We start from the raw sequence: 23,503 nt of genomic DNA on the forward strand, positions 1-23,503 counted from the left end.
CACAATTCATTACAAGACCCCAGGCCAAGGTGAGGTGACAAGGCCCATCTTCACTATGGTGGGCCTTGTCACTTCAGTTTTTTAAATCTAGATACACACACCCCAAAGCTTAACACCTGGTTGATTCTAGATGCTAGCAAATTCACAATTAGCATTAGACATCATAGTACTCATGAATGGCAGCCGCTGTAGAACTTCCATATTGTGAGGAGCAAAGATTACATGGAAGTAACCTGATGGGCAGACTCTCATCAACTAGATAACTAGGGTATTCATAATCAACTAGCTAACTAGGGTATTCATAATCAACTAGCTAACTAGGGTATTCATAATCAACTAGCTAACTAGGATATTCATAATCAACTAGCTAACTAGGGTATTCATAATCAACTAGCTAACTAGCATATTCATAATCAACTATCTAACTAGGGTATTCATAATCAACTAGCTAACTAGGGTATTCATAATCAACTAGCTAACTAAGGTATTCATAATCAACTAGCTAACTAGGGTATTCATAAATCACCCTTCAGATTTCTAGCATGCCCATCCTTGGACCACACTGGCCTCCTAACCTCCAGGTGAGACCTCAGACCTGCAGAGTACAATTGAACCATCCCAGTGGTGTCTACATCAGCACTTTCAGCCCAGAGGATAGGAACAAAGGTGTTGTGCTGAAAATCAACCTGCGAATATCTTTTTTTGCATCTCTATGATGCTATGGCCAGAGGCTCATAGCAAAGTCCAAACTAAAACAGGGATCAACAATACCAGTTCCCGCACACAGATAGAGGTTTTAGTTCAGAGAAAAGAGGCAAAGCTCCCACCATCTATTATATTTGTCATTTATCATATATCCTCCTTTAGTCTAAAGGAACTTGGTTAGAAGAATTCTTGTGGCTTAAACATAGGTCCCACCAAATGAGCTCCATCAACTGTTGACACTTGATACATGATTAACCAACTGTTCAGAAAGAATTCCAGGGTTTGCATGGGTGTTGTTCAACATCACCAACATAACTAAACTAAAAGAGTACTGCTGTCCCCTTGTCAAATGTGACCATTGGGGTCTGGGGACAGCTGTGTCTATCAGAGGATGGTGCATCCACAGCAGTATCGCTCAGGGTAGTCAGTCACATACACCTGGTGGTCGGTGCCATAGATGTAGTAGACAGAAGTCTTTCCTTGGTACCAGTAATGAACTTCAGTGATGGGGATCAGCTCAATGGTCTGGCGCTGAGGAGACAAATGGCCAGACACACCTCAGAGTTGAACTCAGGCAGCTCATCTGTGAGGCAGCTTCAGCTCCCCACGGCCTGTAGGGTAACATGCAGACCTGGGCACACAGTATGTCCCAGGTCTGCCCATTCTACATGTATCTGTGGTGACATGTCACATAACTATAGTGGTGGTGGAGGGATAACTGAGCAAGTAAACCTGAGAGAATCCAACAGACATTGACGTTTCTTTAGCATTTTATCTTAAAATCAAAATCCAAGTTGGTAAGCCACTTAGTGGTCCCTTAGTAGTCCCTCATCTACCACACAGTTGTGAAATAGATAGATAGATAGATAGATAGATAGATAGATAGATAGATAGATAGATAGATAGATGGATGGATGGATGGATTGGATAGATAGATCGATAGATCGATCGATAGATAGATAGATAGATAGATAGATAGATAGATAGATAGATAGATAGATAGACCTATCTATATCTATCTGTATATATATATATATATATATACGTATATATATATATACATACATATATATACATAGGCATATGCACATGCACATACACACACACACACACACACACACACACACACACATAAAATCTTTTAGCTGGGAAAGCAAGAGGCTCACGAGAATCCAGGCTCTGGACATCAAATTGTTCAAGCCTGGACTCCTCACACTTAGCAGTCCCCATGTCAGGCTCAGATCTCCTCCCAGCATCCACCTCTTTCTAAACAACCTGCCCCGTAAGCGGGTGTAGAACTCTGTCCCCCACAGAGCCTGACTCATGGCCTCATCTCCAGCCCCTTCTCTGAGTTGGCAGTTCCACCCTTCACACACCCCAACTCTGCTGAGGAAGGAAGCAGGGCTCCTGGGGCTCCCGTGGGGCTCCCTATCACCTTTAGTCCCTAGTACTATTGGGCCGTTGGCAGCGGCTGCCTGTAGTTGGCATTCAATTTTGGCTCCTGGTGCTGAAGTGCTGCATCCCTGGAGCATTGCTGTGGTCTGCCCTGTGCCTTTTGCCCATGCTGCTTCCATATCCCAAACCCAAGAAAATGGTGTGAGAGGCTCAGAGCTGAAATCCCTCTCCATCAGAAGTGTCCCAGCCCGTGGCTCTCAGTCATTCTGAGGTCCTAGGAAGATAAGAAACTGAAGCCAGAGAGATGCTTGGATTTCTCTCTAAACTGCTCACAAGTCCCTAAGAACACTGGGTCAGAGCAGGACCCTGGAGGAGGAGCTAGGACATAGGACATTGCCCAAGATCGAGGTTAGACCATGACCTCTTCCTGAGTGGTGTTGAGTTCCAATTCCCCTAGCCTTGACTTTCTTATCTGTGGAATGGGGATAAGAAACTGTCTCAGAGTTGGAATGATCAAATGAATAAGAAAACTAAGTCATATTCATAAGCCAGAAGCAATGGCACAAATAATCATTTTGAAAATCAAAGGCAGAAGCCCCCTCCCCAAAAACTGCCCAGCAAGACCTCCTAAGTGAGGAGTAAAGGGCACGTGGGGGTAAAAGCCAACACTGCTGCCCAGAAGGCCTGGGCAGAGGATCAGGAGCACTCTGGCTTTGGGATCCCTCCACAGGAAGCAGAAGCATCTCTACCTCCATTCACAATCACCCATGCCCGCATCCCTTCAGATGACAGTCCTCTTGTAACTAGCTGCTTAGATGCTTGCCTCTTGGGTGTCCCCTGCCCTGGGGAAGAGTCTAGACATCCACTTGCAGGAGCTGGGGCTGTGTACACTGAGGTGTCTGCCATTCCTCATAACTGGATTCAACTCCCCACCTTCTATAGCGAATAAAACACAATCATAGATCAGAGGCTCTGGCTCCAGGACCAAAGGCCAATTAGAAAAGAGATTCCCAGTTGTGACCTCAGTCATTCCATTCCCTTAAAAAAAATATTTTTTTTTAAATGCGCACATGCCCTGTAAGATTTTTTTCCCACGGTGGGTTCTGTTGCTTGATATGAGCTCATAGGAGGAAGACTGTGGGGGGTCACACCCACCACTCGCGTACTGTGTCCTCATAGGAGGAAGACTGTGGGGGTCACACCCACCACTCGCGTACTGTGTCCTCATAGGAGGAAGACTGTGGGGGTCACACCCACCACTCGCGTACTGTGTCCTCGAGGGCAGCGGGTTATGAAAGGACTCACACCACCACTCCACTATGACAGTCCCCAGACAGTGACCAGTGTGCACAAGCTGCACAAGTCACGTTGTCTCTCACCTCCCAGTGTTCCCAGGGTCCCCTCGTGCCAAGCCCAGAGTAAAGGCCTCACCTTGGGCTCCTCCTTCATGTAATACAACTGTCCTGGTAGGAGTGGCAATAGTCTAGAAAGATACTTGGTGTTCCTCCATATCGGACTAATGACACAACAAATCCTGAGAAAGTGGAACTTTCCCCAGGATTCTTTTGTACAGAGAAAGAGAAGAGAAAACCTTGGTGCCACCCAAAGGGGAACCGTGTCTCCTGGGAAGGGATGTCATGTCGCCCAAGGTGTTAGGCACCTTGCAGAAATGGGGAGAGCATAGAATCTGACAGGCAGGTGATTGGTGGGACCATACCTTGACCACCACCCAAACCTGTCAGGACCCCCAAAGACAGGCCTGAAAGGGGCACTAGATTTCTTTATGCATTCCTCTTCTTGGTGTGAGGCACTGAGTAAATCTCCTTTCCCTGCTTTTCCCTGTTCCTGTCTCCTTAGTTCATGCATTGGGAACAGGTGGCCAAGCCCAGACGATGAGCCACCAGGGTCCAGGCTCTGCCTCTAATGACTCAGGTAACAGCTGTAATACTGGAGCCATGCAAAAGCCATCTCCCTCGGAGACCACTCAATGTCCCCCACCAGTCCTGCTTTCGAAGAGCCTGATGCTGCACCCACCCCAGATCGGAACACCTCTCCCTCACAGCCCAGTTCTCTACAGAGAACTCTGAGGTATATGAAGCCTGTCTTCCATGAACAGGGAAGATGGTGCCCAGAAGGCTGCAGCCCAGCCTCCCCGCCTCCAGGTAGGTGGTCACTGGGGCATGTCTGAAGTTCAGAGCCACCCTGGGGTCAGACCGAGATTGACATGTCACCTAGCCAGACTTCTTCCTCAGCCCACCCACAGTCACTGAGAGCAGCTCAGAGGCACTCTGGGTTTAACTGAGTCTGGCATGGAATCTAGCTTGGTTTTCCTTCTCAAGCTCCCCAACCCTTCAAGTACCCACTTCCTTGGCAAGTGACACACACATAGACATGTCTCATGGAGGGGCTTCCGGAGAGCCCAACCCCAGACAAGAACCAACTCCATCACTTTATGAACGCTGAAGGAGGGGGCAGTCCAAACCTCCAGAGAGTGCCAGAGCTGAGAAACAAGTACCAACCAGGCCTGTCCTGCAGTGTCTGGACAATTGACAAGGCCTCAAGTCCCACACCCGCAGACCCCCAAAAGCCTGTACTGACTACCAGAATCGCTGCTATAAGAATTGCCATCCCTCAGCAGGTGTTGGAGAGGGTGTGGAGAAAGAGGAACACTCCTCCACTGCTGGTGGGGTTGCAAATTGGTACAACCACTCTGGAAATCAGTCTGGTGGTTCCTCCGAAAACTGGGCACCTCACTTCCAGAAGATCCTGCTATACCACTCCTGGGCATATACCCAGAGGATTCCCCACCATGTAATAAGGATACATGTTCTACTATGTTCATAGCAGCCCTATTTATAATTGCCAGATGCTGGAAAGAACCCAGGTATCCCTCAACAGAAGAGTGGATACAAAAAATGTGGTATATCTACACAATGGAGTACTATTCAGCCATTAGAAACAATGAAATCATGAAATTCTTCGGCAAATGGATGGAGCTAGAGAACATCATACTAAGTGAGGTAACCCAGACTCAAAAGGTGAATCATGGTATGCACTCACTAATAAGTGGATATTAACCTAGAAAACGGAAATACCCTAAACATAATCCACACATCAAATGAGGTACAAGAAGAAAGGAAGAGTGGCCCCTGGTTCTGGAAAGACTCAGTGAAGCAGTATTCAGCAAAACCAGAACGGGGAAATGGGAAGGGGTGGGTGGGAGGACAGGGGGAGAGAAGGGGGCTTACGGGACTTTCGGGGAGTGGGGGGCTAGAAAAGGGGAAATCATTTGAAATGTAAATAAAAATATATCGAATAAAAAAACAAACAAAAAAAAAGAATTGCCGTCCCTAATGAGTTACTTCTCCTTTCTGGGCTAGCATTCCTGAGAAGAGCCCAGGCGGGGGTGGGGAGGGGTGGGGGGATGGGGGGGGACAGATTGGATCAGGGAAAACCACAGAGATTATTAGTCCAGATTCTTGCCTTTCTAGAGTTTTGTTAGGATACTGAAAATCTGGAAGGTTTCATGTAAATGTCCACATCCTAGAAAGTTTGGGAACTCCCTGCCACGCGCAGACATGAAGCTGAGTGGAGTCTGAGCCTGCGGAGGAGCAGCTAAGTAACTGCCCAACCGTGTGAGGCAATGAGGTTTGCAATGGCTGAAGCTCACTTCTTAAGTCCCCTTCCAGATCCCAAGTGGTCCCGGCTCATTTGAAGGCATGCGACCTTCCCTTCTCTCTCTTCCCAGCAGGAGAAATGTGTAGAGAAAAGGGCTTTGGGGCAGGGGAGGATGGTCAGTGGAAAAGACAAAAAAGAAAGCGAGTTGTGCCACAGGTTAGCCCCTGTGCCACAGGTTAGCTCCTGTAAACCCTTACTCATCCCAGCATTCAGGTAACAAACCAGCCATGATGGCGTATGTAGCCGCTGCCCCAGGATCACACAATGATGCAGGAGACCCAGAATCTAAGTAAGCACTGTGTGCAAGGCCCAGGCTCCCCACAACTAACCTCAAATGTGTTCCCCAAGTTCAATACTGGGGATCTTTTTTCTGTCCCTCTCTGTGTTTTTGTTTGGTTTGGTTTGGTTTTGAGGCAAGGTCTCCCACTAAACCAGACAAGCTAGGCAGTAAGCCCCGAAGAGCGGCCTGTCTCCCAGAGATTGTACCACTACAGCAAGATTTGTATGTAGGTACTTCAGATCCAAATTCAAGTCCTCATGCTTGCACAGCAAGCAATTTATTCACTGAATAATCTCTCCAGACCCCAAGAACTTTAGTCTATGGTGTTTCTAGATGCACTACTGCCACCTAGTGACTAGAAGAGGAACTGCTGAAATGCAGAAGTGCACCTGCTTAAGGCCAAATTGCTGGATTCCCTTTCTGCTCTCTAAATATGAGGGAGTTAGACTCGAAAAATCACACCAGGATTCATTTCCTGTGGATAAATCCCACATCTCTCTCTCTCCTAGTGACTAATGGTTCCACCTGCCCCTTCAAGCCTCATCTGCTGCCCCCCCCCCCCCCGCCCCAGCCACACTGCCTTCCCGCTGAAGCTTCCTGGGCTGTGCCTACCCCAAGCCCTTGATCTCCTGCACCCTCACTCTTAAGGTAAAACCCCCAGTTTCTTCCATTTGAATGAGCCGAGAGGCATCCCCAAGCCAGGCCCTAATCCTCAGTTCCCCCGTCTCACCTGCTGAAGGATGCGAGCACGGGAGGCCAGCAAGGCACTGTGTTCCTCGATGCCCCTCTGGGAGGCCAGAGAGATGTCCTGCAGGGGGAAATCCACAATGGGGTACACCTGGGAAGAGACAAACAGAGCATGCCCCACGGAGCTATGGAAGATGCCAGGGCGACTCTACTAGACAGAAGAGAAGGCCCAGAGTATGGAAGGAAAGGGGTCAAGGCCACACACAGCAAGCTGAGGAAACCTCTTTGGACCTCATTCACCAACTTATTGTCTGCGAGGATCCAAGACAAAAGGGAGTGAAGAGAGCCTATACTCTCTTCACCTGCATCTCATGTTACCCCAAAGAGCCTTTCTGTGGACCTGCTCTGTGCTGGGCATCCTACTAAGTGCTGAGATATAGCCGGAACTAAAGCAAGTGGTTATGTGTCACACCAACAATGAAACTACCCACTATGTTCCAGGCAGGAACAAAACAAATGGCGCAGAACCCCGGGCAGCAGGCTGGCTTCATACAGCCCACGCATGAGGTCCCTGGGCCACCCCAGTCCCAGCCCCACCGTATGAGGTAGGGAGACAAACCTGTCTCTTAAGGCTCCTGACACTGACAGCTCAATGCCTGTTCCCACATCCACTCAACAGCCCATCCCCCCGTCCTGCAGAGGGCCAGGCGCTCCAGCTGATCCTGAGGATGCAATCAGCCTTGCTACCGCAGGCATCCGCCCCACTCCCACCCCTTTACCGTGGCGTTCTCATCCCTGAAGAGGTTTTCCCCTCTGGCTTTGGCAAGCAGCTCCCCGGGACAGGGGAAGTGGTGTGGGGACACAAACTCAAACAGACTGTTCTTCCTGGGAGGAGGGAAGGAGAGAGAGAAGCAGGCTTCAAATCAGTGACCAGCACACCTAAGCTACATGGGGGCCAAGGCCTGGGGCGGGGCGGCGGGGAGTGTGCAGCTGCTCGCTCGTGTCCTGACCTTCGAGGGGCCAGGCCCTGTGAGCCCTTGCTTGCCTAGCATTTAGCCTCGCCAGGTGCAGGACAAAGGCTTCGTGATAGGAGCACGCCCCTGGCTGACCTAAGGTACAGACACAGTCTTATCCCCAGCATCAGCGGGAGGCGCTGAGTGACTGCCGCCCTAGCTGGTGATCTTGACTGAATGTGAACTCACCGCTAGAGCAGGGGAGATGGCTCGATGGGGAAAGGCGCTTGCCGCCATGCCTGACACCCTGAGTTCAGTCAGTATCTGGATCCCAGATGGCGGAAGGAGAGAACCAGCTCCTGCAGGCTGTCCTGACCTCCACGTGAGGACCCCAAGACCCACGTGCCTGCACATGCACGCACGCACCTGCACGCTTGAACATGCCCGTGCTCCCACAGGGAGGAAATCAACTTACAAAAACTAGAATACAAATCAACTCAGAGACAAAGCCAGTCGACATGCCCTGTCCCCACAGCCTCTCCTTCTGGAACCAGGCGGAAGCCCCCATGAGGAAAAGGTTCTCTGTACCAGCCACCCTCCCCACCTCCTCCAGGGCCGGCACGCAGGTGTCACTTACCACATGATGACCAGCTGGACAAAGTGCTCCAGCTTCCTCTCCCCCTTGCAGGTGGCACACGTCTTGCTCCCCCTCCCAGAGCACGTACTGCACCTGTGACCACAGTGAGCAACCCTCTTCAATAGAAGACCCCCTTATGGTGGTGGCTGGACCTGCCCGCTGTCACCTCCTCTGACAGCTGGACCCTAGTACCACCCTAGGAGCCTACCTGCCTCACATCCAGCCCTTGGTTCTTTCAATTTTTGTTCTCACCCTCTATGGCCAGCCTGGGATCACAGCCTAGCTGGGTTACCTAGATGATTACCTTATTCGATCTCTCTGGTAAAAACAAGCTAACACAAACATGGATCCAAGTCAATGCAATGAGAACCACCTTAGAACGTTCTTGGAACTGTTTAGAAAAGAGCATCCTTTCCCACTGGGCTGCTTAACCTGGTCTTCTCACCATTCCTGCTTGGTGACACCATTTAAGCACCTGGATCCAGCCATACCTGATGCCATCCCAGAAATATATTCTTGGATTATACAGATGTTTGGGCATGTCAGTGTATGTCTTGCCATAGCTAATTTGAACTCAGTTATTTTACCTGAAAAATTAAATAAACTAATGTTCTAACTGGAAGACATTCTTCACTAGTCGTGGTAGCAGGTACAATAAAGTTTGGCCAGCAAGGTTTGACTATTAGTCAACCTAGTCAACTATTAGTCAACCTTTGAACATTTTCACTCCTTGCCATTTTTCTGTTTCCCTTTAAAGTTTGTAAATAGTGAGATGGCATGAGTTACAAAATGTCACCACCCCACTGTATGCAAAGTCCCAAGAGCAGAGATGAAAGTTGTGGGTTGTTTAGCCAACCAACTAGCTAAGCAGCTCCTCCAACTAGGCCCTACTCTGAGGTATAAAGATGGCTTTGCCCAGACTTGTGCTCAGAGTTTAAATTTGCCCTTCCGGCTAGCTTTTCTCGAAGTTCCTCCCTACTCCCCGCGTCCCAGCAGAGCCTTCATCCTCACTTCTGCCCCACACGCTATTGGTGACTTCTTGACATGTCAGGCCATGAGACAAGCCTGCCCACATGCAAAGTCCAAGAGTATCTGTTATGCACAGACTCTGGGGGGGTGCAGCAGAGAGGGATGGGAAGCCACACCCCTTTCAGGGCACAGTGTCCAGAAAGGAACCTAAGACCAGAAAGCCTTCTCCCACCCATCGCAAACCCACTCCTACCTGCGTCGGCCAGAGCCAGAACACAAGTGGCATCTCCGGGGCTGCCTGGCTTTGCGCTTGGTGCCACTGCAGGACGAACACCTCACCTGTGAACATGCTCAGGCTCAGCTCCTGGCTCCCAAAGCAGGTCCCAGGCCATCCTGAGACCAGCTCCCAACACAGCCCCATAACCCTGACCCAGGACTCTTCCTCCTTGGGGCCATAGCCTTAATCAGTGGTTGTGCCTTGTACTTTGTGGCTTGTGGCTTGAGGATTGGTGGTTTGGGGTCCTGTCAGGCACATAGTTCCAAGACTTCACATCCATAGATCTCTTCTTCTCCTCTCTGATTTCCACCCTCAGGCCCTAAGACCTGCCTTCAAGCAAGAGTCCAGAAGGAGCCAGGAGCTGAGTGACTGACCGCCAGGGTGAAGGTCAGAAGTTCTTCTTAGAAAGACACCCAGGGGTGGACTCCTGACATTCAAAGCAAACTTATGGAGGAGGAAGAGGAGGTAGAAAACCAGGAAAGAGGAAAGAAAGACCCCTGGGAGCTTGGGTGGGGATAGGAGTGGGGGGCTGCAGACACCACAGGAGAAAACATGGAGAGAAAAGTTAGGTACAGCCCAGTGGGACACAGTGATCAGGTGAGAGGGGAGTGCCCAGCAGGCCTCTTGATGGAGAGAGACAAGATGGGAGTGCATGTCACTGTGCATCTGATGACGGGCTCTAGCTGGGAGCTTTGGCTTGAACTAGCCTCCTGTGCCAACGGATTCTGCCCTTTGCAAACCCAAGATGCCATGGCATCCCGCAGTAGCCTGGACAGATCATTCAAGCTCCTTCTACCCCATCTCCCAAACTCTCTAACCTTCACCTCTCTGTGCCCACCTCCCATGTTCTTGGTCATCCTCTGTCATGAGTGACCGCCCTCGCAGCCAAGCAACCATCAGCCATCTTGGGGGCATTCAGCTGTGCCCCTTGAAAAAGATCTTACAAGCTGGGGTTGTTGACTGCTCATACCCCTCATGGAGGGGTGGGAATGGTCACAAGACCTTCACCAGAGTACCCAGCCACTCTCTACCACTGTTATACACAACTCTGCCTCCAGGCGGCAGGAGAGTATAGGTCTGGGGAGAGGAAGGAAAGGGGGCTCCATCAATGCAGACATGCTTATTCCTGCAGGGTAACAGATTTCAGGTCCAGCATGTGAGAGAGGAGCATCTACACCTCTATAAGCAATTCCCATCTATGCTTTCTAAAGAATCCCAGGAAAACTCAATGGTTCTCCACAATGAACTTGAGTAAAACTGTCTCTGGGACCTTAGCCGAGGGGATAGACATTGTTTTCACCTTTCCTTGGGAAGGCATCTTAGCAACAGAGTCCTAGGGCCCACTCTTTTACGGGGCTAAGTCCCTTGCCGATCCCCAATGCCTGTCAAGTGGAAGGTGAGAAACCTTTAAACCGAATCATCAAAGTATGAGGGGGTCACTGGAGGCACCCAATCTGACTGTCCCAGTCACAGACTGAAAATGGGAGCTTTAGAAAGGGAAGGTGGCAGACCTGAGGTGCAGGGAGTCTCTAGGCTCTTAGCAACCCTGCAATCCCTATGCCCACCCCAATGCTCACACAGGCTCATTGTGCCATATGGCCCACCATGACTCACCGTGCCAGCCCCATGACAGCCACTGCACTTGTAGCGGCCACGCCCGTGGCATTTGTGACATTCCTGAAATGCAAGAATTCTCTTTGGGTGGATGTCCATAAGTAGGATCCCTCCCAACCCTAGGATGCCAAAGGGAAAAGTAAGGGAAATGGGTCCTTCCGGGTAGCTGGGGATCCCAAAAGGCCTTGAATGCACATCCCTAGGCTGAGCTCTGGCTTTCCCACGTGCTAAGAAGGGGATTCCCTGAGTTCTCAAACTGGCTCATACTCTAGTTTCCTGGCACACTAGACCACAAAGGCTGGTAGCATCTGCAGCCACCTGGTAGCTCCTTCATCTGGACCTCGAGAACATACAAAATGGACCCGGTTTGTGTGAAAGGCAAGAAGCTAAGCTGCTGGAACCCATCATCCAAGGAAGGTTTTTGCACCATCCAGAAAACAGTGGAATGCTGTTGTGACCCCATACACATCTGGTAACTATGAGAACTCACAGAGTCAAATTACATTCTTAAATGAAGACTTAGTGAGAAAGCAGCCAACTGTGAGACAAAACCCAGTGAGGGTAACAATCAACTACCAGGTTTCCCACACTTCCTGCTGAGACAGATTTCTGTACAACAGACAAACATCAAACCTACTGTCCTACTCATGTGCAAGGAAAAGCTCAATAGTGTGTGTAGGTGTGTTTGGCGGTATGAATGTTGTATGCTTTTATGTGCACAGGCTGCATGGAAACCAGAGGTCATTGTTAAGTGTCTTCTTCTACCGCTCTCCACCTAACTTTATGAGAAAAGATCTCTCACTGAAGCTACTGCTCACCGATTTGGTTAGGCTGGATGAGCAGTGAACCTCTGAGGTCCTCCTGTCTCTGCTTCCCCAGTGATGGGGTTATAGGTCCAAGCCCCTACACCCAGCTTTTTACAAATGTGCTAAGAATTCAAACTCAGCCCCTGTGCTTGCTCAGCAAGTAATCTATCCACTGTGCTTCAGATTTTAGCTCCTGTCCATTTCATCGAGTGCCCACTTAGCCTTCTGTCAGATGAAATGCAAGGAAGCCCACATGCGCACAGCTGCCCTCGGAATGCTGTCCCTGGCTATTTCCAGCTGGCGCTGGCCCCCTCCCTGTGTGCATGCTGCCTCCTGAAGATGCATGCTGTTCTTAAGCTGGGTTTTATTTTTACCCCAGGAGTAAGCTACCAGGCTGAGCTTGAGGTGCTTTTTCTCAAAGGAGAAAGTCTGATGGAGCACAGAGAACCTGGGAAATGCTTACAGAGCCCTGTGGATGATCCAGTCAGCCATTACCTTGACCATGGAGGAGTGGGGCACTTGGAACTTTCTGGTGTCTTCCTGAAACATCGGAGGCACCTGGACCTCCATATCCCAAAGCCTGGGGGAGGTGCCTCTCTGTGGTCCATCCACCGAGTGGTCTGACACAGATGGGTTCATCACAAGGACAGTAAAGGACAAAAGGGAAAAGCTTTTGAGTATCCACCACACAGCAAGGCACCCTCCTTGGTACACACCATGAGCTGGGGCTGTCCCTCCCAGGGTCAGCACTGAGGAGTCTCTGAGACTGAAATCATCCCATCAGGTTATAGTCAGTGGGGGAACTGAGGGGCCACAAACATTCAGTGTTAGTGGTGACTCCAGATAGTTCACTCACTGGTTACAGGCTGAAATGTCCACTCGCTGACTCTAGATTCGCTAAAGGTCTCCAGGCGATACTACAGAGGAAAACACAAGCAGTGTCCCTTCCTGATGACAGTACTAGGCTGCAAAAGGACGAAGCTTCCACCCGCATGGGCTTCTAGGAACCAAAGTGTGACCCTTGCTATTGGACCCAATGCAAGCCCAATTCCCTATGAAGTTCCACAGAGGAACCATCTACGAAGTAAATCCTGTGGGGGAAATGCTTGCCCATGGTACAGGGAGGCCCCAGGTTCCTGCTCTTAGCACCCCTGACTTAAGACAGGGTCCTTCACCTTGATCTTTAAGCACAGACCTAAGGTGAGAAGGGGCCTTGGGCCTCACCTGGGCCTGGGGGGGGGGGGGGGATGGTCGTGGTATGTGTGTACATTTGCATGCATGTGGAGGTCAGAGGCCAGCCTCAGGTATTGTTCCTCAGGAGTTATTGGCCTTCCTTTTTTTTTATGCAGGGTCTCTCTCTGGTCTGAAACAGAGCAACTGACTAGGCTGGCCGACTACAGAGCCCCAGGGATCCTCCTATCTCCACCTCTCCAGTGCTGGAGTTATAGGCACATAAGACCATATTCAGCTTTTTTAATGTGGGCTCTGGTCATCATGCCTGTGTAGCAAGCATCTTGCTGGCCGAACTATCCCCTCATCCTGTCTCTCTCTTATGAGCGAGGAAATGGAGGCTCAGCTGCTTTGCCCAGGTCTCACGGCTCGGCTCCATGCTGGTCACTTCCTCCTCACCTGGGACCTCTCCACTGCCACGGTCTGACTCACACATCATGTGTGCTTGTCAGAGACAAAGACTATGACACTAGTAAATGTGGCCCGAGTCTGTCCCCGAGCCCTGTTGGAGACTGAAGCACCTTCTGCAGTATGGCTGTCAGAAGTGAGGTTTCCCCAATGCTAAGCTACAGGCATGGCTTGTGAGACTTGGAGACGAGCTAGGGTCCTTAAAATAAAAGGTCCTTCCTTAGCCTGTGCCTCATGGAAGGGTGCAAGAAAGTCCATCAGCTTCAGCTTAGCAAGCCTGACTTTGAGCCCAGGACCCATCATATCTGTGGGTAGTTGGCCAAGTATCTCAATCTCTCCTGATCTCTGGTGTTGACTCTAGACACTGGAGACAACACTACACTGTGGTGGACAATGAGGGCAGATGGCATGATCTCACCTCTTACCACATGTCTAGTGCATGTGAGGTTGTCAATGAGGATGGAGATTTTTATCTTCGGATGATTATAGATACAGAGAATGGAGGTTGTAGAAGAGACTGCTTGCATACACCCCACGGCCAACAGCCCCTCTCCCAGTGTCCCCAGAGCCCCAGGCATGGCTTTCCTACCCTGCAGAGGGTTTGCTGCCTCAGCTCCTGGATAACGAGATTGCCAGCAGCCGCACTGCTGTAACAGCACTGGGAGTTCACGAAGCTGATCAGGGCCTCACGGGCCACCTCCTCGGTCACCACAGGGACTCTGCTGGGGAGAGGGCGCAGGAGCAGAGGTCTGGGGAGGGACCTGTGGGCTCGCCACCACCAGTCCCTTAGTGTGTCGGGGAGCACTGGGGGCCTATGAGGAGAAGGTCCAAGGCCCGAGGGCCTGGCTGTGCTGAGGACTCAGTGCAGGAGACTTCTAGCCAAGGGGACCACATGACAGGATGCCCAGGGTCAGTAGGGCATTCTAGATGGCCTCAAAACTCACATTAGGCCATGTATGGAGCTTAGGAAAGAGGCTAAATTGTGAATTTAAAAAATAATAATAATAAAGTAGTCGCCTGAGAAAGACAACGTAAAGAGGGGAAAGATGAGTTAGGGCTGACGGTTTCCATGGTCCCCTTGGCTCCATACTTCTGAGCTCAGGGTGGGCAGAGTGTCATGGTGGGAGCATGTGGGGGTGCAGAGCAGCTGCCCTGGAGGACAGGAAGCAGAGAGCAAGCCCAGGAAGGGACCAGGGACCTACTTCCTCCAACAAGACCCACCCCCAACTGTTTCCACTTCCTCCCAACAAGACCATTCAGCTGCGGCTGAATCTAATGACAAGGTGGGAGCCCCCAAAGCCCTTAAGTGAGGGAGTATGGGGGACCAAGTCTCCGTCACAGAAGTCCCCTGGCTGTCTCACCTCCAAACTGCACCATATAAATGATACTGCGTCTACAGATAGGGTCTAGAGATGACATCACATGGTCGTAAGGAGGCAGAAACCAACTACCTAAAGACCCCTCCCTCAAGGAACTGAATCTTGTCCAGAAGAATTGTGAGCATGAAAGATACCAGCTAAGGTGAGGACTGGCCCAGCAGCCTCTGCCTGAATGAGATAGGTCCTGGCCATCTCTCTCTCTCTCTCTCTCTCTCTCTCTCTCTCTGGAAAGCTTTCTCCCTGAAATCCAGGTGCCTCCTTAAGATGCCCTTCCTCCAAACACCTCAGTAAGAAACCTTTGGCCTCCATCTCCCTCCTCCCTCTCCCTCCTCCCCACGTGCTCAGTCTCCGCAATGCCCATTAGGCCATGTGCTCCCTACTCCTAAATCCCATTGTTCCCAACACAGCCAGGACTGGTGTGGTGTCCCCAGTGGGCAACAGAGCCAGCCAGCCAGCTGGTGCCACATGAGTTTATGCTGGACCAGAGAAGCAGACACTGAATAGAAGTGTGTGCATGCAGAGGGATGGGGGCCCCAGGAGACCCCTCTAGGAAGACCACGTGGTCAGCTGCATTGTACACTAGGGAGGGACCTTCACCACATCCCTTCTGCACAGAGCTGGCTAGAACCCAGAACTCTGTGACAAATCCTCTCAAAATAAACATGGGCCCCCTGGGGAAAAAGATTGGGGGATGGAGGACTTCAGCAATGGAGAATCAGAGCCAATGTATGAGCAGCATAAACAAACAGGCACGTGTCTCCTGAGCTCTGCAGCAGCAGTGCAAAGGCTGCCATGGATAATACATGCTCAGAATGAAGGTGGCCAGATTCCAGTATCATAGGACTTACAGAACCAGCCCAGGGGCTGGGTTTGGCCCAACGGCCAGAGTTTGCAAAGCCCTGATATGACAGGTCTATGGTTTCTACCCTTAGAGAGCCTGAGACCCTCTAGATTCCCAGGTCACTTCCCCAGGGAGATCTGATTGGGTGGCTCTGACATGCAGAAGGTATCCTCCAGGTTTCTCAATGATTTCTGGGGCAATTTGGGGGCTGAGCACCCCCCCAAAAGAGCTCCTGTGGGAAACGGGGCATGTGGAAATGCACTGAGGCTCACCTGTGCTCCAGGACTGAGGACCAACATGCAGGCTCCAGGGACCTTCCCGGGGCTTCCAAGGGTGGGAAGAAGACCTGCCTTCCTAGAGAAGAGGAGGGGAAGACATCAACCGGGCTTAGAAGAACAGGTATTGGTACAGTGAAAGAAAGGCTGGTCTGGTGCTAGCTCAAAGCCAGCCTGGGCTACAGAATGAGTTCAAGGAGAACCTGTGCTATAGAGAGACCTAAGAAGGAAGAGGAGGAGGATAACCAGGAGGAGCAGGAGGACCAAGAGGAGGAAGAGGAGGAAGAAGAAAAGAGGAGGAAGAGGAAGAAGAAGAAGAGAGGCGGAAGAGAAGGAAGAGGAGGAAGAAGAAGAGTAGGAGGAAGAGGGGGAGGAAAAGGAGGAATTTCAGGACCATAGAATTCTCCCCACCCTCCATCCTATCCGACCTCCCACTTGGCCATGGCAAGCACCCTAAGACCCCAGGAGAAAGGGGAGCTTGCTCGGCATGGCCCTAACCACCCCCCAACCAGCAAGAGCCCCTGGAAGAAGTTGCAGTAGCCATGACCCCTCTGACTCACCACGCCCTTGAAGAAGCCAGTCATAGCTGGGCAATCCCTCCAGAAGTTCATCGGGGGGCATCACAGGACTCTCAGCCTCAAAGCTGAGGTCAGCCACGCCTGCCACGAAGACACAAATGGTGGAGGGTGGCAGAGAGGCGCAGAGTGCCAACCTTCGCGATGCCAGGGGAGATGGTGCAGTCAGCAGTGATTTCAGGGGAAGCTGAACAAGGAGGGACGGCACACACACAAACACCTCATCCTTTGGGGGACAGTGATTCTATCAAACCCTAGGTTGGACTGAGCCTGTAGGTTAGTGATAGAGAGTTTTCCCTAACACACACACAGACCTGGGTCTGAACCCTACTATTAAAAACAAAACAAAAAAATCAGGGAACTCTCTAGATCTTCACTTGCACCAAAATTAACTGCTATGTCCCATTCCTTCTAAGTTACTACAATGGTGACCAGAACACTAAGCAGGTCTTGCTCTCAGGAGAGCAGGCAGGCTGACGTGGAGAGCAGAACTGAGAGATGCTGAAGATTGCAACCTGAGACTGGGGACAGTGGAAGGAGAAGGAGTCCCGAAGGCTGCCCCGCCCCTGCCGCCCTCTGAGTTACGAGCACCCTTCTCTAGCCAACCACCTACATCTCTGAGGCTTCTTCTCAACGGGAAGGTTTTTAACTAGAGGGAGCATTCTTCTTGCCAGGAAGATGGGTAGCTGTGATACAAAGTAACAGGGTCCCAAAGTCTCCTGATTGTTTTGTTCTGAACAGGTTTGTTCATTTAAAACCTTTACCTACTAGGGACCAGATTGTAAAAGGAGGGGGGTGGAGATGTTTGGACTCTGTGGGGTTAAAGGTCCCTGTTTCATTTACTGGATTTCACTGTTGGCATGAAAACAGCCACACCCTGCTGAATGAGTGAGGCTTTGTCCCAATCCAATGTTTTGTAGGGAATGAGCTAGGGGCCAGGGTTGGCTCCTGTGCTGTATCTTGCTATCTATCTTGGAGCCTCACCTGCCAGTTTATGGAACTCTATGAAGAAAGACTGGGGTGGTCAGGAAGGCAGAGGCTGGACTAGTGGGGCTTTCTGGGTCAGGGGAATCCATCCATTGTAGTTCCCAAGAGCTCAGCAAAGATCAAGGTCAGGGCTAAATGTAGCTAAGTCACAGAGGGGTCACTATGACTGTATGTAGGTATTCGCCTAGCCTCTCCACCATGCCGTCCCAGATGTCATACAGATCTGTATAACCTATGCCCCACCATCAAAATAGAGTAAGTCACATTGGTGCCCATATAACGGGACTGTGTGAGGTAGACTCGAGCCCTAAGGTGGGCGTATAAAAAAACCACTCCGCCCCTAGGCTGAGCTTGATGTCTGTTCCTTTAAACCAGAAAACAACAATGAAAATGTCAAGTGTAGAAAGAAAGGCCACTTCTGTCTCTTGGGGCAGCCCTGGCTGTCAGGCAGCCTTGGGTCAGCTAAAGCATCAAACTCCAGCCCTCGAAGGGAAGACAGAGAAAGGCCATGTGGCTGCAGTGGCCTCCTAGCAACCAAATAACAGGGACAGGAAGATAGGAAGAGTGGGCGGTGGGTGACTCCACATCCATCAACCTGGAGCTGCTCTGACCTCTGGGGCAGCCCCAGTACCTCAGTGCTAAATTCATGTCACCATTTTATGCAAACAAGAAAGGACTCCAGGGTGAACCCCAGAAGGGCACATTTCCTGTGCTATAAAAGGAGCATAACAGGGCTGTAGAGGTCACCCACATTATGCCACACTGTCCCCAGGGCATTGGGTTGAGTTTAGGGACAGCTATCTGGCTGAGTACCCCACCCTGTCACATGTAGTGCTATCTAATGTCACACAGGAACACTGTCCCCATTCTATAAGATTGCTACACTTCCCCATTCATAGAACACCCAAATGAGGCTGGGAGATTCAACCCGGGACCACCAGCCCACACAGGAGCAGAAAGAAGTGTTCAGAGCTCAGGCCTTACCTCCAAGTCCCCAGGGCCTCTGCACCTGTCTCTCAGTCCCCAGGCAATCTGATGCTGAGATTTGCTTTGCAATGACAGATGGAGAGGCAGGGACTCTGCTTGCCAGCCACAAACTAATTTACTTTTGCATAAAAGAAATGTTCTTGTGGAGGGAAATGCAGTTAACAGAGAAGCTCCCTCGTCTTTTATCACAGTGCCATTCTTTCAGGCTCAGAACCTTCTCTGTCTTAACTGGATCCCAGTGTGACCCTCTCAGGAGAGCCCATCACACATCTGCCCATCACATCATGTCCCATCCCTCATCCCTTTCAGTGTGTGAGCGCCCCCTCTGGACACTGGGGGAAGAGCAGCAGGCGTTCCGTGGGCACCGCTGTGCGTCTGTGAGTAGAACTTCCCTTAAGCATGTAAAAGGGGCATTCAGACCTCTCTTTGCCCACCCTTCCTATCACACCCCTGCCTCTGAACCCTGCAGCCCTCTGTTCCAGTCCCAACAGCCTTGGAAAATGAAGTCCAGAGAGATCGAGTGAGCTGAGCTGAGTTACCCAGCAATTAGGAGGCAGACAGAGCCTGGAGCTGAATCTAGATCTGCCTTGCTAGCCTAGCCTAGTGGGAAGGGGAAAAGCCATCTGTAAATGCAAAGTCTCCTAAAGAGCCACAGCTTAAGGGGAAAAAAGATGGCACTGGGTGTGCAAAGACCTTCAATTCCAGGGTCCATGTAGATGTACCTGGCTCACAGACCTCTCTAGGGTTCCCCATAAAAGTGTTGAGCCTTTCATTATACCCTCAGAAAAGCCATTCAAGGACACTGTACCCCACACCCTCACATCCAGACCTCTTAACCCAGTTTCCTTTTACATGGGGGGAGGGGGTTAGAGGCTCAGAGATGTTAAATGTTTTAGCCCAAGACCACACAATGCAAAGCAAAGCCAGGATTTGAAGAATGTTCCCAACTCTCCATCTACTGCTGCTCCAACCGCCACATTGCCTGTCAAACTCAGGGAGAAAACTTTCCTTTACTTAAACACAGTCCATTTCCTCTGAAACCTGTTTCCTTCCTTGGGTTTAAAGCAGTCTTTCAATCCCATTGAATTTCTGTCCTGCTAATGACAGACTAGGGTCACCAAGGCTGAGACACCAGCGGTAATGAGCAAGCAAGAAGGGATGGAGATTTGGGCAGTGGCGCTGTGGCATTAGCTGCATCTCGGAGAGTGACAGAGAATCCTGAGGTTTTCAGGCTTCTATTAGGCTGGAGGAATGGTCACTGTCACCTGGAGAAAGAAGGGAAGAAAGAACCAGCAGACACAGACAGGTCACAGTAGGCAAGATGCCCATTCCGTAGCTGAGGCTTTCTGCCCATTGCCTCAAGGCAGATAATAGAGAGGCTGTGGGCTGTCGTGGGCTGTCTCTTTCCAGAATAAAGAAAAAGAAAAAGGGCCAGAGAGATGGCTCAGCAGTTAAGAGCACTGACTAGAGGTCCTGAGTTCAATTCCAAGCAACTACATGGTGACTCACAATCATCTGTAAAGGGATCTGATGTGCCCTCTTCTGGTGTGCCTGAAGACAGCTACACTGTACTCACATACATAAATAAATAAATCTTTAAAAAATAAAGAAAGAAAGAAAAAGAAAAGGAAGGGAGACAGATGATCAGGATGCTGACAGAGATGCTGACTGAAAGCAGGTGATGCAGACCCAGGTCTTGCTCAGTGTTGGCTACAGAAGTGGCCCCTCCATCCCAGGCTCTACTCACTGTCCTCCTCACTCGGGTCCCTGTCCATGGTCAAGGCGTCCAGCCAAGTACGAGTCTGTGCTCCCGAGGACCGAGGTTCCAGTCTGAGGGACTACCCTCAGCCCCTCCCAGCCCATTGTTACTGATCTGGACATAACAGAGGCAAAGCCACCATATGTCCGTCAGAGCAGAGCCCCGCCCTATGTCTCAGGTCCTGGAGAGTTCCACAAGAGCCTTGCACTTGCCAAGCTCACGTGGAAGTTCTAGAGACCCGGGTCCCTGCTGCATTCAGTGCCGGGTACTCACATCCTGCCATTGTTCCTAGCCAAGACTCAAATCCTTCTGTCTGACACAAGCCCAAGCACCAGCTCATCTTGATTCTCCATATACCAGTCCAGAGCAGGCTTTTAAGTCCCTCAGGAGCACAGGGAACTGGTGTGCTACCACAGGAGACTACCTGTCAAGGGAGAGACCACATAGGTTCTCAGATTGCCTGGGATACCTAAAGTCTAGGCAGCAGCTGTCTCTGGTCTTTTGAAGGCTTGGAACAGGAGGGCACACAACACATTGCAGACCGAGCCAGGGCTCCAGCCAGGGTGTGGATCATCCTGTCACCACTCTACCTAACCCCCGGGAAGCCCCCTAGGGTTGGTTAGGGAAGTGTGCTGGGGCTGGAGGACAGACCTCAAGGATTTGGAGGCAAACCCTACCATTGAATTATACCCCAGATTTCTCTGAATTGTGAGCACATGTTTATGGTCGTGTGTGTGTGTGTATGTGTGTGTGTGTGTGTGTGTGTGTGTGTGTGTGTGTGTGTGTGTGTGTGTGTTTGCGTGCGTTCAGGTATACACATGTGTGGTGTAGACACCTCTGGTGTGATTTACTATCCACATTTTGTTTGAGACAGAGTCTCATCAGCCTGGGACTTCACCATGCAGATTTGACTGGCTAGCCAGGGATCCTCTCCCTGTCTCCCATCTCGCTTTCACTAGAAATATAAGTCCATACTACTACATCCAGCTTTTTACATAGACTCTGGGGATCTAACTCTGGTCTTCTGCTTACACACCCATGCTTTACTGAGTGAGCCATCTCTACAGTGCCCTCTGCAGACTTGGAAACATCTTTAGAAGCCTTTTGTGATTAGACAGAAAACCTTTCATTCCCTCACCCTAGAAAAGCCATCCTGCTCCTCCAGATGAGTCTAAATATTAACCACTGAAGGTGGTCACCCAATGATAGGTTTGAAAGTTGGTCCCATACTCCCACGCCCCCTGTGGCCTTGGCAGGGTTCCTCTGGAGCTGGGAGTGTCCCTAACCACAGTCACGGTGCTCTGGTCTGACCTGAGTTGCCTAGCCCACCAGTATTCATAGGGACACTCCTTAACCAAGACAGGCCCACCATTGTTCTGGAAAGCCTGGGTAGCCTCAGTGCTTAAGAGACAGCTCCTGTGCTGTGTGAGCTGCCTTCCCCTCCCCCACTCACTGCCACCCTCAAGAGGACGCTGGGATCAGCAGCAGAAATGCTGCATACGCTTGACTTAAAAACAGACCACTCAATCCTCATAAATGGGTTTTTATTATGGGTAAAAGTACCGAAGTTCCTCACCGTGAGAGTTGTAGACATTTTATCTCTGCAGACACAGGAGTAGAAATGGCACCCTGAGGAAGAAGCACAGTCTTTGGGTTCCTGCTTACACTGAGCAATAATTCCAAGCCAGGGGAATGGCGTTCATGGCTACAGATGACCATGGGTGTGTGTGCTTATAACTGTGTGTATGTGTGTGAGCATGTTTGAGTTTAAACCTGATGCATGCCGGGTCAACAGACAGGTATACAAATGACAGGCAGATAAACCACCATCAACATAGTTGTAGCTTAATTAAAGTGACCCACAATTTTATCTGGGGTGTTTGATGCGGCAAGCCATGCTCGCCTAAACTCCTTTGGCATTTGAAAGAAGCAGCCATAGGGAGTGATTTCAACAGCAAGAAGAAAGAAACAGAATATCACACAGGGCTGAGTATTAGGAGTTACAGAAATATCAAAGCTGAAAACTGCTAGTAGCCACTATCTCTCGGGAACCAGGAAGAACCCATCAGCAAGAGTGACAGTCCTTGGCTGTACCCCTGCAAGCTTAAGAATTCATAATAGCTCTTTAAAATGCAAGGACAAATGGGGATTTAGCTCAGGGATAGAGCTCTTGCCCAGAGTGTACTGGGGAGCAGGGTGGAGAAGCTTCTAGAACCTTCTAATCCTGCTTAGAGATTAATAGGGGATACCATGTAGAAGAGAATGTCTGGGTGAACTGGGAATGACCACACCCACCATCGTGTTGCTTCTCTCTTGTGAGCAAGGGCAAGCACTGCCCGTCTGAGAAATCAGACCAGTGTGAGGTTAAAGCTGGCCCCCACCTTCCACCAGAATCCCAGGGTGGGCAGGGTAGGGAAGATGGCTTGCATGGTGGTACCAGGCAATCTGCATACCTATGTATCTTTCTATGCCCCCGAGGTTTATGGAAGTCCCTTAAAGCTCCCCCACACAACCCAGGTCCTACCATTCTTCCAGTACCACAGCCCCTGAGCCCCCAGCCCCCGCTACGTTCTTCCTGACATCTCACACTAAAAACCTGAAGAACAAGCATCCAGAGCAGCCTCCTCCCACAGGCCGACATCGAAACACCGTGTTCCCAGAAACCAACTCTGTAGTGTCCTCTACTCATTCTGTAGACCCCAGCTATGTCATGGTGGCAGGGAGTATTGGGAACTGACTGAGCTCTCAATTCAACCTAGAAACCATCTCACGTGACTGTCTTTGAATATGAGGCCCAGAAAGTAAGAGGATGTCTAAAGCTGTCTTTAAGGGTTTGGGATAGAAGCAGCAAAATTAATCTCGGGACAACATGGTGGGAGATATTCTAAAGGGAGTCATTGTGTCCCCTACCAACCACCCACATCTGGGTGACAGCATAGGAGCTGTCCAATGCCTAAACCAATAGCAGAACATGGTAGCTGTGACTTCAGGAGCAAGTAAAGCAAGCTCAGCGCCCAGCTCTCAACACTGGTTTGGGAGTGGTGCCTGAAGGACAAAGAGA

The 23,503-nt window shown here is 50.5% G+C and overlaps 1 protein-coding gene across 1 annotated transcript; it reads right to left on the reverse strand.

Moving 5' to 3' along the window:
* Positions 1-489: 489 nt before the first annotated feature.
* Ssuh2 (ssu-2 homolog) lies at positions 490-20,482 on the reverse strand. The gene is made up of 12 exons (XM_052172633.1): positions 20,431-20,482; positions 16,695-16,793; positions 16,132-16,213; positions 14,229-14,361; positions 12,858-12,918; positions 12,497-12,621; positions 11,196-11,258; positions 9,558-9,643; positions 8,336-8,428; positions 7,525-7,630; positions 6,789-6,896; positions 490-1,236 (listed from the first exon to the last, which is right to left on the reverse strand). Exons 1-12 carry the CDS (start codon positions 20,456-20,458, stop codon positions 1,090-1,092), a joined length of 1,131 nt encoding a protein of 376 aa, XP_052028593.1. The 5' UTR covers positions 20,459-20,482; the 3' UTR covers positions 490-1,089.
* Positions 20,483-23,503: the final 3,021 nt, after the last annotated feature.

This window comes from Apodemus sylvaticus, chromosome 2, assembly GCF_947179515.1.
Source record: "Apodemus sylvaticus chromosome 2, mApoSyl1.1, whole genome shotgun sequence".
Taxonomy (NCBI): Eukaryota; Metazoa; Chordata; class Mammalia; order Rodentia; family Muridae; genus Apodemus; species Apodemus sylvaticus.